This window comes from Phyllostomus discolor, chromosome 2 (genome assembly GCF_004126475.2).
Source record: "Phyllostomus discolor isolate MPI-MPIP mPhyDis1 chromosome 2, mPhyDis1.pri.v3, whole genome shotgun sequence".
Taxonomy (NCBI): domain Eukaryota; kingdom Metazoa; phylum Chordata; class Mammalia; order Chiroptera; family Phyllostomidae; genus Phyllostomus; species Phyllostomus discolor.
Genome location: NC_040904.2, coordinates 174,864,326 through 174,878,593, shown reverse-complemented (window position 1 = coordinate 174,878,593; position 14,268 = coordinate 174,864,326). Strand labels below are relative to the sequence as shown.

Sequence of the window (14,268 nt, the reverse complement as noted above, 5' to 3'; positions counted from 1 at the left end):
TCACCAGTTTGATTCTTGTCAGGACTGGGAGCCAGGTCCCCAGTCAACCAACTGATGTTTCTCTTCCTTTCTTTCTCCCTCTCTTCCCCTCTCTCTAAAAATAAAGTGCAATAATCTCACCCCTTAAATGAAATCTTTTTTTAATGTGCCTGTATTTTTTAAATGTATCTTCTTTAAAAGCAAACAAACAAAAAAACAAAAGCAAAAAACACCTCTGCCCATAAACCTCTAGCACCATTAAGTCATATAGTAATCATAAAACATAGGGCCATTTTTATTATTGTATTATTAATTATGTATGGGAAAATTATTTTATTAATCTCAACTGTAGTGAGACAAATAGTTCATTATGAACCAACTTTTAGTAGCAGTCATGCTCCTAGAAGTAATTATGAGATGACATTTCTTTTTATATTATAAATAATATTAGATGAAAAATAATGTTGTACCCCAATATAGAGGAAAGATTCTTTCAACCCAAGTCTATTACATTTATTCAATAACTATATTATTCTTTGTTTAGAACGTTGATGGCTAAGTCTTCAAATCTCAAAAGACGTATCATGTGGCCTGTGGAGAACCATATTCTTCCTTCTCTCTACAAGTCAATTCTTTTTTTCTTTTAAGTCAATTATTTTAAAGAGAGAACACTGAAATTTTAAAAATTGTTACTGAATTCCTTCATTAGTTATTGATAACATTTTTGCCATCACTGAATAATAGAAAACTTGCTTACATTTTATTACCCTTTAATAAAATATAACATTTATCATTATATATTAAATAAAATTTTGTTCCTCAAAAGTACTTTAGTACTGGAAATTCTTTTTGCTAAATTCTTTGTAGCACATATATATTTAGAAATGCTTAGATTATATGCATTTAAATAATGTATGTTTGTTGTTCAAGGGAATTTACCAAAATAATGACATAATGCATTCCGTCATTTTTCAGTTTCTTAATGTACTCGGGCAGGCCAGCAAAGTTCACGTCGTCGTATGTGAAGTCCAGCTGGCGTTCCATGCAGTCAATGTCACAGTACTGAACGTCCTGCACAAAAGAGAAGTGTGCGCATAACCTTCCAACGCTGGGAAACAGACACGTGTCATCAAAGGCTCATAAACAGCTAATAAATGTGTGTATATAATTTGAAATTTAAATATCGGTGTGAGTTTCAGATTATTCTGCAAGAAAAGAAGATAAAACTCATCCTTTCATTGGGAACTGAGAAAATGCAGTAATCCCCCCCCTTCCCTTAAAACTCCTTCTGTGTTTTAGTTACTCATGGTCAGCAGTGCTCTGAAAATATTAAATGGAGAATTCCAGAAATAAGTAACTCATGAGTTTTAAATTCATGCCTTTCTGAGTAGTGTGATGAAATCTCTCATGATCCTGCTCTGTCCAGCCAGGGATGTGAAGCAGCCCTTTGTCCAACATTTCCACACTATATCCACCCCCACCTGTTGAGTCACTTAGTAAACAGCTGTGTTATCAGATTGACTGTCTGTTTCCCTGTGCTTGTGTGCCAGTAACCCTTATTGTACTCAATCATGGCCCCAAAGCACAAGAATAGTGCCAATTCAGATATGCCAAAGAGAAGCCATATGGTGCTTCCTTTGTATGAAAAGGTAGATACAAATAGCAAGAAATATAATATACATAGAGTTTGGTACTATCTGCTATTTCAGGCATCCACTGAGGGTCTTTGACTATATCCCCTGTGGATAAGGACAGGATACTGTAACACAAATATATATTATTGTATATATATTACAGTACCATCACTACACTTTCTAATTTATTTGTCCCTAACAGTTTGACCTATACTGTTTGGTGTGCACATACATGAGGAATATCATACTGTCTTAAACGTTCAACCGTTTTTTCCAGCACATCCATGCTATTATAGCCCCATCGACTTAGCTGAAATCCCAGAGACCAGTACGGAGGCATAAAGGGACGTCCAATCGCCTGTAAAAAAAAAAAAAAGTATTTAAGTCCAAATAAATGTGCCAAATGTTCACAAGTGTGGGGTCTTCAGAACTGGATTAAGAATGCTTCAGTTTTGGCTTCTTAGATTGTGCTCAGCATCTGACATTGTAAGTCGCTGTGGTCACAACCAAAGAAATAATGATAAAAACTTGGAGTCTTAAGAACTCTTTTGAGAATTTGAGTAAGGCCATGGAATTTCCTCCCAAAGCATATACCGACAAGAGCAATTATTTCAATGCAGTGAGTGGGGAATCACACTCCGCAGACTCTTCTCCCCAACTCCACTTAGTACAACCCAGGAGGAAGTAATATAATAGAGCATTAAAGGTTTCTAATTAAAAAAGCTTGAGTTCACCTTTCAGTTCAGCCCCTAATATCTGTGACATTCATGAAATTACTTAATTGTATAGCCTTAGTTTCTCCATTTATAAAATAAGGTAAAGAGTGGTATTCACTTCACTCATTTACAAGTATTTATTAAGCATTCACCATGCACTGTTTCAGACCCAAGGTCCCTGCCTCATGGAGCAGAAAACCAGCAATAACCAAGTACACAAAGTAGCATCATTTTCAGAAATTGAGTGTGTGGGCTTGGGGTGGAGGACTGTGAGGGAAACCTGGCAGTGAGGCCAGGCAGCGGGCCCAGAGGATGCCTGGGCTGGAAGCACTCTGGGAGAGAAAGACGGCCTGGGCGGTTTGCTGGACTACAGCGAACAGGAGGGACAGTGGGACACCGGAGGAGCAGGCGGATCTTCAGTCATAAAGGTCCATAACAAAGAGCTGGAAACTTGTTAGCTGTCTCTTTTTCCAACTTTATATTATGATCATTGTCAAGCAGATATAAGAGAGGATAGTATAATAAATCTCCATTTAACCAGAATCAATAATTATCATTTGGCTACACATCTCTATCTTTTTTGTTCCTTTTTTGGAGAGATGGGCTGTTACAGCTTTTTTAAAAAGAAAATTCCTGGAATTATGTCATCTCACCCCTAACTATGGTCCTAAAAATACAGACTATCTCTTACATAACCAAAATATCATTCCCACATCTAACAAAAATTAACTACATTCCCTTAATATCATCAAATGCTCATCCAAATTTCTCTAATTTTTTCTCAAAAATGTCTTTTATACAGTTGATCTGTTTGAAACGGGATCTGTTATATTCTAATTTCAATGGAAGCCATTAAAGAAAGAAATGTACTCTCATTTACTTTGTGTAAAAAATCACTCTGAGAACTCTGGAAAATAAATTACAGGAGAGCACTGGTGGTCGCCATGATACCAGGCAGGAGGCTGGTCCCTAGTCCAGGTGGAGAAGAGAGTGGTTAGAACAAAGAAGGTCACATGGTGATAGTGAAAGAGTCAGACTGGAATACATTTTGGAGACATTGCTAACAGAACTTCCTAATAGATTTAATATAGTACAACAACAACAAAAAAGACAGGAATTGAGGGTGGCATTATTTTGGGGGTAGAATGACAGGTCAATTAATCCATTCATTGAGATGGGAAATACTGAAGCAGGAACGCAAGCAGGTTTGTGGGGAGAGAGGACTGGGCATGAGATACGTGGTTGTATACACTTCAGGTTATCCAATGACAGATGTATTTAGAGTCTTGGAACCAGGAGATATGTCAAGAGAGAATTCAGAGATCAAAGGAGAGCCTAATTTACCTCTAGGAGACTCAACGTTTAAAGACATCAGCAAAGGAGAATAGAAACAAGCCACTGGTCTGTAGCAGACCAGCCAAGACGGTGTGGTGTCAGAGAAGACAATGTTTCTACAAGTGGCCACTGTTTCTAGAAGACACCATCTGACAGAAGAGAACAGAGACTTGACAACTTATCCTGTTACTTTGATAAGACCTTTAAAGAGGGTGGTGGTATTGTAGCCCAGCTGGAATGGGGTAGAAAATCCAGAAGTGAGGAAGTAGAGACAGCTCACACAGACACTTTCAAAAAGTTGTACAGGGCAGAGGAGTGAAGAGATGTACAACAACATGGGTTCTTAGGAGGATATTCTTGTTTAGTTTTGTACAGGTACGTGCTATTAATGCATGTTTGTTGGTGGGAAGGAACTGGCAGAGAGAGGTAAGTTGACGATGCAGCTGAGCAGAAAACAACAGAAGAGCTTCTACAGCTGATTCTGGAGGTGGATTTCCAGCACAGGAAGAATTGCTACACTTAGGAACTGGCAGGAACCACCTTAACAAGAACAAAGGCAAAATACATGGGCATGTTTGCAGGTAACTTGATTGATTCTGCACTTAGGAAACAATGTGTTTCTTTTTTAATTGCTTCTATTTTTCTCTGTGAAATAAAAAGACACATCAACAGCTGAAAGTTGGGTGGGCTGGTGTTGGAGGTTTTAGAAGAGAAAGTGAGAAATAACAGTCTCTGTGAGTGGGATTGAAAATAACTCATCCAGGACATTACGTGGGATTGCTGGACAGGGAAGTTCACTAGGAGATTCAAGTGAAGGGACGCTTGTCGGCACAATCACGGGATGGTGATGGCTGGCCAGACGCTGTCAGTCACTCAGGAGCAGGTCCTGGTTTCATTAATAAATTAGCACAAAGTACCTGTCTGCTGTGAACAGCAAGTTGGTATCAAAAGCTGTTCAGGTCTGCAGTTTTAAAGTTTTCTTCCTGTAAAGCTCTTTCCAGTGGCTCCTGTGACTCATCTCTCCCTTTGCTCTTATTATGTTGAACACAGAATATGAATTTTATAAATGTTTATTTATGACACGAATGAATGAAGAGTTCATGATATCATCCATATATTACAGATGGGGACACTGAGTTGAAAAGGAGCTTTTGTGACTTTTATAATCTGGCACTACATAAAAAGACTAAAACCAGAACTGACCTCAACCATGATTCCCAAATCTGGCTGAACATTAAAAACATATGGGGAGCTTTTAAAAATATATGCTCTACCTGGGGCCCACTATAAATTAGTTTGATCAGAATAATCCAATTTCAGAAGGTGGACTTCAGGCATTTGTATTTTAAAGGGCCTCTGTACAATTGATACAGAGCAAGGCTTGAGAATTACTAAGCTAGATAGTGAGCAGCCAGGGAGCCAGAACTAGGTCTACCCTCTGTAACTCTGTCTCTGGACACAGAGCCCTTCCCATCTCTGCCCCTCAAAGGCCTTTATCAGCTGGATCTCCTAAGCCCTTAGCCAAGTGATGTGTATACAACCACATTTAATGTGAGCCTCTGCTGCTACCTTTTAAATCAATTTCCTCTCATTCTTACCTTGTAATAAGTAGTGAATGTTTTATTTCCACCTTGTCAACAGCCCAGCAAGCATCTCCCCTAAAAGACAGGGAAGACACTGGAGGAGAAGGAGGCGGGCAGGAGACAAGGGCTGAGAGCAAGCTGTGCTTGAAGGAGCACAAACCAGAGCCATGGAGAGCCTGCAGTTCCGACTGGTGGCGAGCCTCAAGTGAAAATGGAAAAGGCACAGGCACACTAAACAGTAGGAAGCAGTGCAGAACATCCACGTAAATGAGGAAATAGGTTTTGTATTGTTCCACAGTCGCTGCAATTATGCGTGTACCAGCTTCCCCCATACCATAAGTTCTCACATATGTCGAGAAACATTCCTCGTACTAAGAGCACCAAACAGCCACTCTACCACACACTCACGCAGAATTCTCCAGGCATCTAGGGCCTCACATTTGAAGCAATGTCACTACAAGTAACATACAGTTATTATAAATAATACTGTATACATAGTATATGGTGCATATAGATGACATTAAATAAAAAACATTATTAGCTACAGACAATAAATGCTGACCTAACAAATAACGATATGCCTTGAAGTCATCTCATAGTTTTAAGTATTTTAGGAATGCTGGATGAGAGATGCTGAGAAGGCGAGGGATAAAATTTGCTTCTTCATCACCATTTCCCTTATGCTGAACAGCCCGATGGTCTTAGAATGCCTTAATGTAAGGATAAGTGTTATTCAGTCTATTTCTATACTTTTTCCCCTATTTTTTAAATTTTAATTGTTCAAGTACAATTTTCTGTCTTTTACTCCCAGCCCACCCCACTTCTATTTCCTCCCATTTCTATTCCCCCTGTAGTTTTTGCCTATGTGTCTTTTATACTAACCAAATTTTAGGTTTGTTTCCCTAGAATAGAAAGGCTGTGCTGGAATAGGTACTGCTGCCAGGAAGAAGAGGGATTTAAGTTCATCCTCATGGCTTAAAGACCACTCAGACACAGCATGTCTTCACCAGGCAGATGAAACAAATCCACTGTGGATTAAAAATTGCCCCCTTCACTCATTTTATATTATAGAGCCAGGGTAATTTTTCTTGTTCTTATGACTTCCTGCTACAAACACAATTTCTACAGACTGGGGAGTAAAGAGCAGTCAGTCTTACATAAGGAAATTTCATCCATTTCCCCTAATTGCATTTGCTTATTATTTGGCTTCATGCTCTTGACCATCTGCAAATAAAATGGCTTTGCACAGGAATGACAAGGACAAGAAAAGCATGTGTTGGTAAATAGCAACCTTCTGTCTAGACAGAGAAGTTTCTACCTGCTTTGTCCCTTACCAGGTGCTTTCCTCACTACCTGCTGGATTTGAAACAAATCAGCACTGAGTGAGAGCAGAAAGCTCATTTCAGCACTGGGGCCTTAACATTTATAGGTCTGAAAAATTGGTGTGGAAAAAAATGTAAAAAAATCAATGTGAAATAAACGCATCTTAGCATCTCGGTATCACCTTTTGGCACAGTGCAGTCAGGAATTCCATTTGAACAAAATCAAGTCAAAGCTATCACTGTTCTTCGTATAAGAGCAGGAGAAATGTTTACAAAATAATGTTGAACATGCTGTTAATAATAACTATCCTTATAATTTTGAGCAATTACTGTATCCCAGGTGCAAAACTAAGAGTTTTATGTACATTATCTCAACTAACCCCCTAGCAATCCTAAGAGATGGGTATGAGTGTCCTCACTTTTCATAGAAGGAAATGGAGGTTAAGCTCACTCATTAGCAGTTGACTGGGCCATCATTCAAACTCCTCCAACTGTCAGATTCAAAGATCTTCAATATATTGCCTAACAATAACAAGGCATATATATGTGATTTATATTAATATATGTTGATCATCACTTTTAAGAGGTAGTATTGTGTTTGGCAAGCTTATGCCATATTTTGATTTCTATTATTTAAAGTGGAAATGGTTGATTTTTAAATTCACATTTAGTAAGATCAATTGCAAGAAGCTTGAGGTAGATTGGGGTATTTTATGTTTCTTTAAATCCCCAAAGGCAAAAGAAAGTGTTTAGATCTCAAACCACATGTGGTGGCTTTGTCATCTGTCAACTTGGGTAGGCTGAATTACATTTACCAGGATTCCTTTTTCTGTGTTCCTGATTAGGGTGGGCCATAACAGAGACACTTAAGGGATATTTGCAAGACTGACTAGTTCACACACACGCACGAGGTGAAATACTATGACAAATTTATATCACCTCATGGTTCTGCTTCACAGTGGGAACCCTTATTGATACAATAAAATAGAATGAACACAGCGGGTTGAACTCCATAAGCTATTTAATTGTGTATGATCATATATCAGAGAGAGATAACGTAGGCCTTTGTTCAGGTATGTTCATTTTCTCACGTGCTAATAAGTATCATCAAATATTTTGGTTATACTCTTTTGACAAAACTTAAACTAAGTTTTCCTAAAGAAGACAAAGTTACTAACTTATTACATTTTAAATTAATACATTATCTATAAATATCTAAGCATCTGAAATGTTTTGCATTATGAAAATATATTCCGCTTCAAATATTAATACAGTTACAGACACTGTAGGAAGAGATCTGGCAGCTGAAGAGGGGTGCTTGTCTTCCAGGATGGCCAGACTGCCCGCCACTCACCACGTTCCAGTCACATTGAGGGTCAGCAGGAATAATCTTGGCTTTTTAGCACTTCAGAAGTTATTTTGAATAAAATTATTTTAACATTCCTATTTTTCCCTTTAAGCATAATCAGAAAACAGAAAGATCCAAGAAGCAATAAAATGTGAAAGAGGGGAAAAAGATACAGATTTTTGAATCCATTTTTTTAGTGTATGGTTACAAAAAAATAGGATTCCAAATATTATTCTACACATTTCTTAATCTGAACTCCCACTGATTTCTCTCAAATAAAATGCCCACAGTAGGGAAGAGGGGCCCAGTGGAGAAAGAGCATACCTTCTATTAGAGTCATAAGGCCAGGCCAAGCCCATAGTTATTCCCTCATCTAGACACCATAAAACCCCTGTAATAATGCACGGTATATATTTTCAGAGGTCCTTATTTCTAAAACTGAGCTGCTTTGTGCAAAACTAATTCATAGGGCATAAAAGAACATGGGATGCATTAAGGAACTAACATTGCTATAGCAACTGAAAGGAGAATTATAATTAATTATTCTTAACCCATATGTATATTTTATAGGAAATTTTGAGAGGAAGAAAGTAGAACTCAGGAAGCCAAGCAACAGACTGAAAAGTACATGATTCAGAAGCTTTCCTCTAACTGTATTACTAATCTGATAAATACTCCACTATCATCTCTACGTCAGTATGTCTGCATCTTCTGCCAAACGGAAGTCCAGACCTAATGCACAGAATTTCTATGGGGAATTACTAATGGATTCAAGCAGAAAGAGCTCTGCAAACTGAGATCTCTCACAAAGTGCTTCATGGTAAAAATGTGTTTCATGGTAAAAATGTGTTTCATTCACATACACTCCGAACTCATCAAGTTCTTAAACTTGATGGCCGAATCTTCCTCTTAGCTATTTTAAAACATTTTCTTAGAAAAAAAAATGTTACAGACACTGAATTCTAAGTAAACTGAGAATACACAGCTTGAAATTTTAATTGCTTTTCCTCTCCCCCTAATAGATACTATCACCCTTGCTAAGCACTGAATCCAATCAAAATTTAATAAAACATTTTATTTCATCTGCTAATGAGAGAAGAGAGGGAAAACCCTATAAGTACACATCAAATAGAATAGAAAATAAGCCTTGAATTAATGCATTATGACTCTCTGTGAACACTCTGAACAAAATTGTGTTGTCTTTTCCAGCCTTATCTTGTGTGTATTAGCCTATCCACAAAAGGTATTTATTATGAGCTTTGTGAATTTCAATCATTTGTTCACATCCTCAGGTCAAGCTATCATTAAAAATTAAGTCACAAAGTTCTGACCAAGATGGAAACACAGGTAGAAACCCTTCAGTTCCTCACACAACCAAAAAAAGGATAACAACCAAAAGGAGGATAACAACCAATCTATAATCAATAAATAATCAGAAGTGCCAGAAAATCAAACTCCATGGAACTCCAACAGTCAAGGAGTTAAACAAACAATCAACCAGACCAACTAGACTGGTAAGACAGGTGGACAAATAGAACCCAAGGCAAGGTGGCGGATTGTGCAGGCAAGGCTGTCTGAATGGGAAACTGAGACTCAGAGCTGACTGTGCACTATGGCAGGGTTTGTCACAGTGGAATAAACTCCCAATTTCACAGTTTGTTGGAAAGTAGGGCTAGACCCAAGCAAGTGAGCTGTATTATTCCTTCTCTGACCCCTCCCCCACAGACAGCGCCGTAGTACAGCAAAGAGGACTGCCCCACCCAGGTGAATACCTAAGACCCTTCCCCCTTACAACTTAAGAGTTGTGCCAAGACAAAAAAATATGGCCCAAATGAAAGAACAGAGCAAAACTCCAGAAAGAGAGCTAAGTGATGAGGAGATAGCCAACCTATCTGATGAAGAGTTCAAAGCCCTGGTAATCAAAATGTTCACAGAACTGATTGAGCTTGGTCGAAAAATGAAAGAACAAATGAAGGATACCCAAAGTGAAATAAAGTAGAGTGTTCAGGGAACCAACAGTAACAGGAATGAAACTGGGATTCAAAATAACAATTTGGAGCAAAAGGAAGAAAGAGGCATCCAACCAGATGAAGAGACAAGAAATAAAGAAACAAGAATTCAAAAAAATGAGGAGAGGCTTAGGAATTTCTGGGACAACTTTAAACATTCAAATATTTGAATTATAGGGGTGCCAGAAGGAGAAGAACAAGAAGAAGAAATTGAAAACTTATTTGAACAAATAATGGAGGAAAACTTCCCCAATCTGGCAAAGGAAATAGACATCTACGAAGACCAGGAAGCCCAGAGAGTCCCAAAGAAGTTGGACCCAAAGAGGAACACACCAAGGCACATCATCATTAAGCTACCCAAGATTATAGAGAATCTTAAAAGCAGCAAGAGGAAAGGAGTTACCTACAAAGGAGTGCCCATTAGACTCTCAGCTGATTTTTCAAAAGAAACCTTGCAGGCAAGAAGGGGCTGGAAAGAAGTATTCCAAGTCATGAAAGGCAAGGACCTACATCCAAGATGACTCTATCCAGCAAAGCTATCATTTAGAATGGAAGGGCAGATAAAGAGCTTCCCAAATCAGGTCAAGTTAAAGGAGTTCATCCTCACCAAGCCCTTATTATATGGAATGTTAAAGGGACTTATCTAAGAAATTGAAGAAGATCAAAAACTATGAACAGTAAAATGACAACAAACTCACAACTATCAACAACTGAACCAAAAAAGAAAAAGAAAAACAACAAAAACTAATCAAACTAGAACAGGAGGAGAATCAGAGAAATGGACATCACATGGAGGGTTTTCAGTGGGGAGGGGAGGAATGGCGGGGAAGGTACAGGAAAGAAGCATAATTGGTAGGCATTAAATAGACTAGGAGAGGTAAAAAAATGGTATAGGAAACAGAGAACTCAAAGAACTTATATGTACAACCCACAGACATGAACTAAGGGGGGGGGGATGCTGGAGGGTTGGAGGGTGCAGGGTGGAGGGGCGATAAAGGAGGGAAAATTGGCAAAACTGTAACAGCATAATCAATAAGATACAATTTTAAAAAATTCATTCATGAGTAACAGGTACTACTGGCGACCCCAATGTTTATCTCCAACTTTTAACCCGATACTGAAAACCAAAATGATTAACTCCTATACAGTACCATTAGGGGCTGCAGGTACCAACGTGTGCATTAGCCACATCTAGGATGGAGTCACTAAGTTCTGTTCTAAGAGCTCGGAGCTTTTATAGAGTGATTCAACTAGCTCCCACTGTGGATGTATAGCCCGTTACCAGGGATGGAGTCCAGGAGGTAGACCCTCATCAGAGCAAGATTCAGGGCAGAAATTCAACCTGCAAGCATTGGAAGAGCAGAGAACTACTAAAAATTAACTGTTTACCAGGGGTTTTTTTGCCATTTTTCCACTGATGTCTGTTTTGCTTTCATAACTTTGTATGTATTAATTAGAAAGAAAAATGTTTTTGTTAACCAAAACACTCATTAGTACTAAGCAAGAACTTGGTATCTAAACGGAGATGTGGCTAATTCTCCTTACTGTTAAACAAATCATCAGATTCTTCATTCTACCTCACATCATTCAATTAGAAAGATGCAATTAACACAGAGGTTAAAACAGCCAGTTCTAAAAAGCAAGAAGAATTAGTTTGCTTTTCATAAATTAACAAATTTGTTTCTAAGTTGACACTTCACAACATAGCTGTTTATTGAGGTGGAAAAGTTTTCTTTTCCTTGGATGTGACTTGGTAACAATTTGAAAGGTCTGATTGCATTTTTCTACTTGTATTTGCACTTCTAAAAAGCCTTCATTTTACAGCAGGAAGTGCATTTAGTTACATCACCACTGATCAACATTTCTACAGTAGTCAAATAAGCCAGACCTCATCTAGAAATGAAATATTCAAACCAGCAAAATTCTTGAATTTTTAGCTTTCTTAAGGCTTGGTTCTTGGAGCAGCAAACCCGTGAAGGTGGGCTTCACGAAGTAGTGGGAAGGGCACTGCTCTGTGTTGAAGACCTGTCCTGGCTCCAGCCGGCACCCAGCGACCAGCGGTGTGACTTTAAGAAAGCCAGCCAGTCCCTCCACAGCTCCATTTCCTCATTCAGTTAACAAAGGGGCTGCCCATGATTCTCACTAAATTCCCTTCTCCTCTCTGATAGGCTACACCGATCCTCATACCAATTGTGTGTAAGACCTTGGAAACACAATGCCTTTTCATTCAAAGTTCGAAAGCTAAATAAATGCTTTTTATTTTTTCAGCCTGATAAACTGGGTGGAGGGGGGTTGGGAAGGTGGGTCAGTTTGGAGGGGGAGTGTATGTATGAATACGCCATGAAGTTTCCTTTGAAATTCAAGGACTTCTAAGGAGACACATACCTCATGACTCAAGATGTGATATTTGTCTAATTTTTTTTTCTTAGTAACAAGTGTAGGAGGGAGCTATAAACAGCTGAGTGGGAGAAACGTTCTTAAATTAGCTGCAATAGTGGTATTGGTTAGTCACAGGAAACCTAAATTACATAGGAGCTTGAAGCAACACTCCACAGACACACAGGGCTGATTGTTTTCCACCATACAATGTAAAGTATAGCTTCCAAGTTAAAAGTGCAGGAGTCAAGCTTTAAAAGAGGACCAGCATTTGGGTAGAGGACAGAAAATTAGTTTGTAACTTCCTTTGAGCCAGAAAAAAATGTCTATGAGAAAAAAAAATCACAAGCAAGTAAAAAATCAAGAATTTTAGAATAAATTATAACATAATCAAAGGACTCAACTCCTCCCAATATTAGGATTCTGTTGTTGAATATTTCCCAGCCCTGCTAAGCTTATGAAGTCAACAGATCAATGGTAGAAGAAATTGGAATTAAAGAGAATCGATTTCTTACAGAGTCTATGTTCAGCTTCAGCTGAGATAAGTAACAACAGTTCAGCCAGCTTAAATTGCAGGGGGAAACACCTACAAACAGAAACGGGATTAACAAACTGTTCTGCTGTTAAGTTTTAAGACAAAGATAGAAAAATACCACTGCTGCTACCTCACATTCAATGACATCTCAGAGCTGTCCAGAGGAATTTTTTAATTTATTCTCTTAGGGGATGGACCCAAGAAGTCTGTGACAGGCAGACCTGGTGCCCTGGTTCCTCTCTGCCTATGGGAAATCTCAAATTCACAAGGGTTAAGCAACTTAGTCAAATCCCTACAACCAGTGAGAAGCATACGCGGGCTCTAACCTATCCCCTGAGTAAATTCCCAAAAAAGATTTGGTGAGAATACGTCACTTAAGATCTATCTGTATGGGTGCCTGGTTTTATTTTTTGGTATAGACTGAATAATTAGCTATAGAGTTTTCAGGGCTCAATCCTGTGGATTGAATAGGGACCAAAAGCACAAAGTCTCTCTGGTGAGCTCCTCTCCCCTTTAGCTGGCATCACTTTCTTTTCCCTCTATTTATGAAAGACTCTATTATGTGTATGGGGTGGTGTGGCAGTGTTAAACCCAGGGATAATTTTGGTTCAGAAAAAGAATAATAAAACATCTCCCAAGAGCTGAGCAAGGAGACACCATAAAAAATCCACTCCCTGGTTACTAGACTCTAAAAACTGAACCAGAAGCTACTCCCTCTGCTTCACCCCCTGAATTTTTCCCAAGCCTGAATTTTTCCCCTAACCACCCCCTTGGTTGTTCCTGCACTGTCTGTGAGTGATTGATGACATGATCACTATAAGTTTAGTTGCACCAGGGTGAACTCCCCAGTCTAGATAGCAAAATTAAATCGACAGGTATCCCAGGTTTGTGTGTGTATATCCACTGAAGCAGGAGGCAAAAAAAGATAAAGCCACTGACCTTTCCCAGCTGCAACACTGGAAGCTTATTTTCCAGCTAGGAAACGCCCAGGCAGGAAAGGAAGCCACTTATTAGAGATGAGCAGAGGCTTGTTGTTTAAATCAGAGTTTTCTAATCCTTTTCTGTGACCCTTAACTGAGCACCAACTACATACCAGTAGCTGTAATAAACTCTGGGGACACAAATAAAAATAAGACAAAGATGTGAACTATTAAGATACAATGTTCAGCTCTGTTCTTCATGATCTCAGATTTCCAAAGGTGAAAATTAAAGCCGGCAAATAGCTAGGGCTGCTCTGAGGACACTTGGTCACCTTCCTCCACTTCAGTTTTGAATGGTGCTTGTGAGCTACCCTCTCAATCTTTGTTTTTTTGTGCATTGAGTTTTAAGATTAGGCACTCAACACTTTTGAATCAGCATGGGGGCATAATTTAATTTTAAAATTTTAGTCCTGCGCTCTGCTTTCCTCAGATCTCAGGCACTTAAGGAGGA

The 14,268-nt window shown here is 38.7% G+C and overlaps 1 protein-coding gene across 1 annotated transcript in view; it reads right to left on the bottom strand.

Moving 5' to 3' along the window:
• LOC118499104 (sucrase-isomaltase, intestinal-like) overlaps window positions 1–2,269 on the bottom strand; it is a 32,842-nt gene extending 30,573 nt beyond the window's left edge. Inside the window, exons 1-2 of the mRNA XM_036019175.1 lie at window positions 1,846–2,269; window positions 919–1,050 (exon numbers count right to left, since the gene is read on the bottom strand). Of these exons, the coding sequence (XP_035875068.1) occupies window positions 919–1,050; window positions 1,846–1,953 (240 nt within the window). The 5' untranslated portion in view covers window positions 1,954–2,269. The remainder of the gene's footprint in view (window positions 1–918; window positions 1,051–1,845) is intronic.
• Between the last annotated feature and the right edge of the window lie 11,999 nt (window positions 2,270–14,268).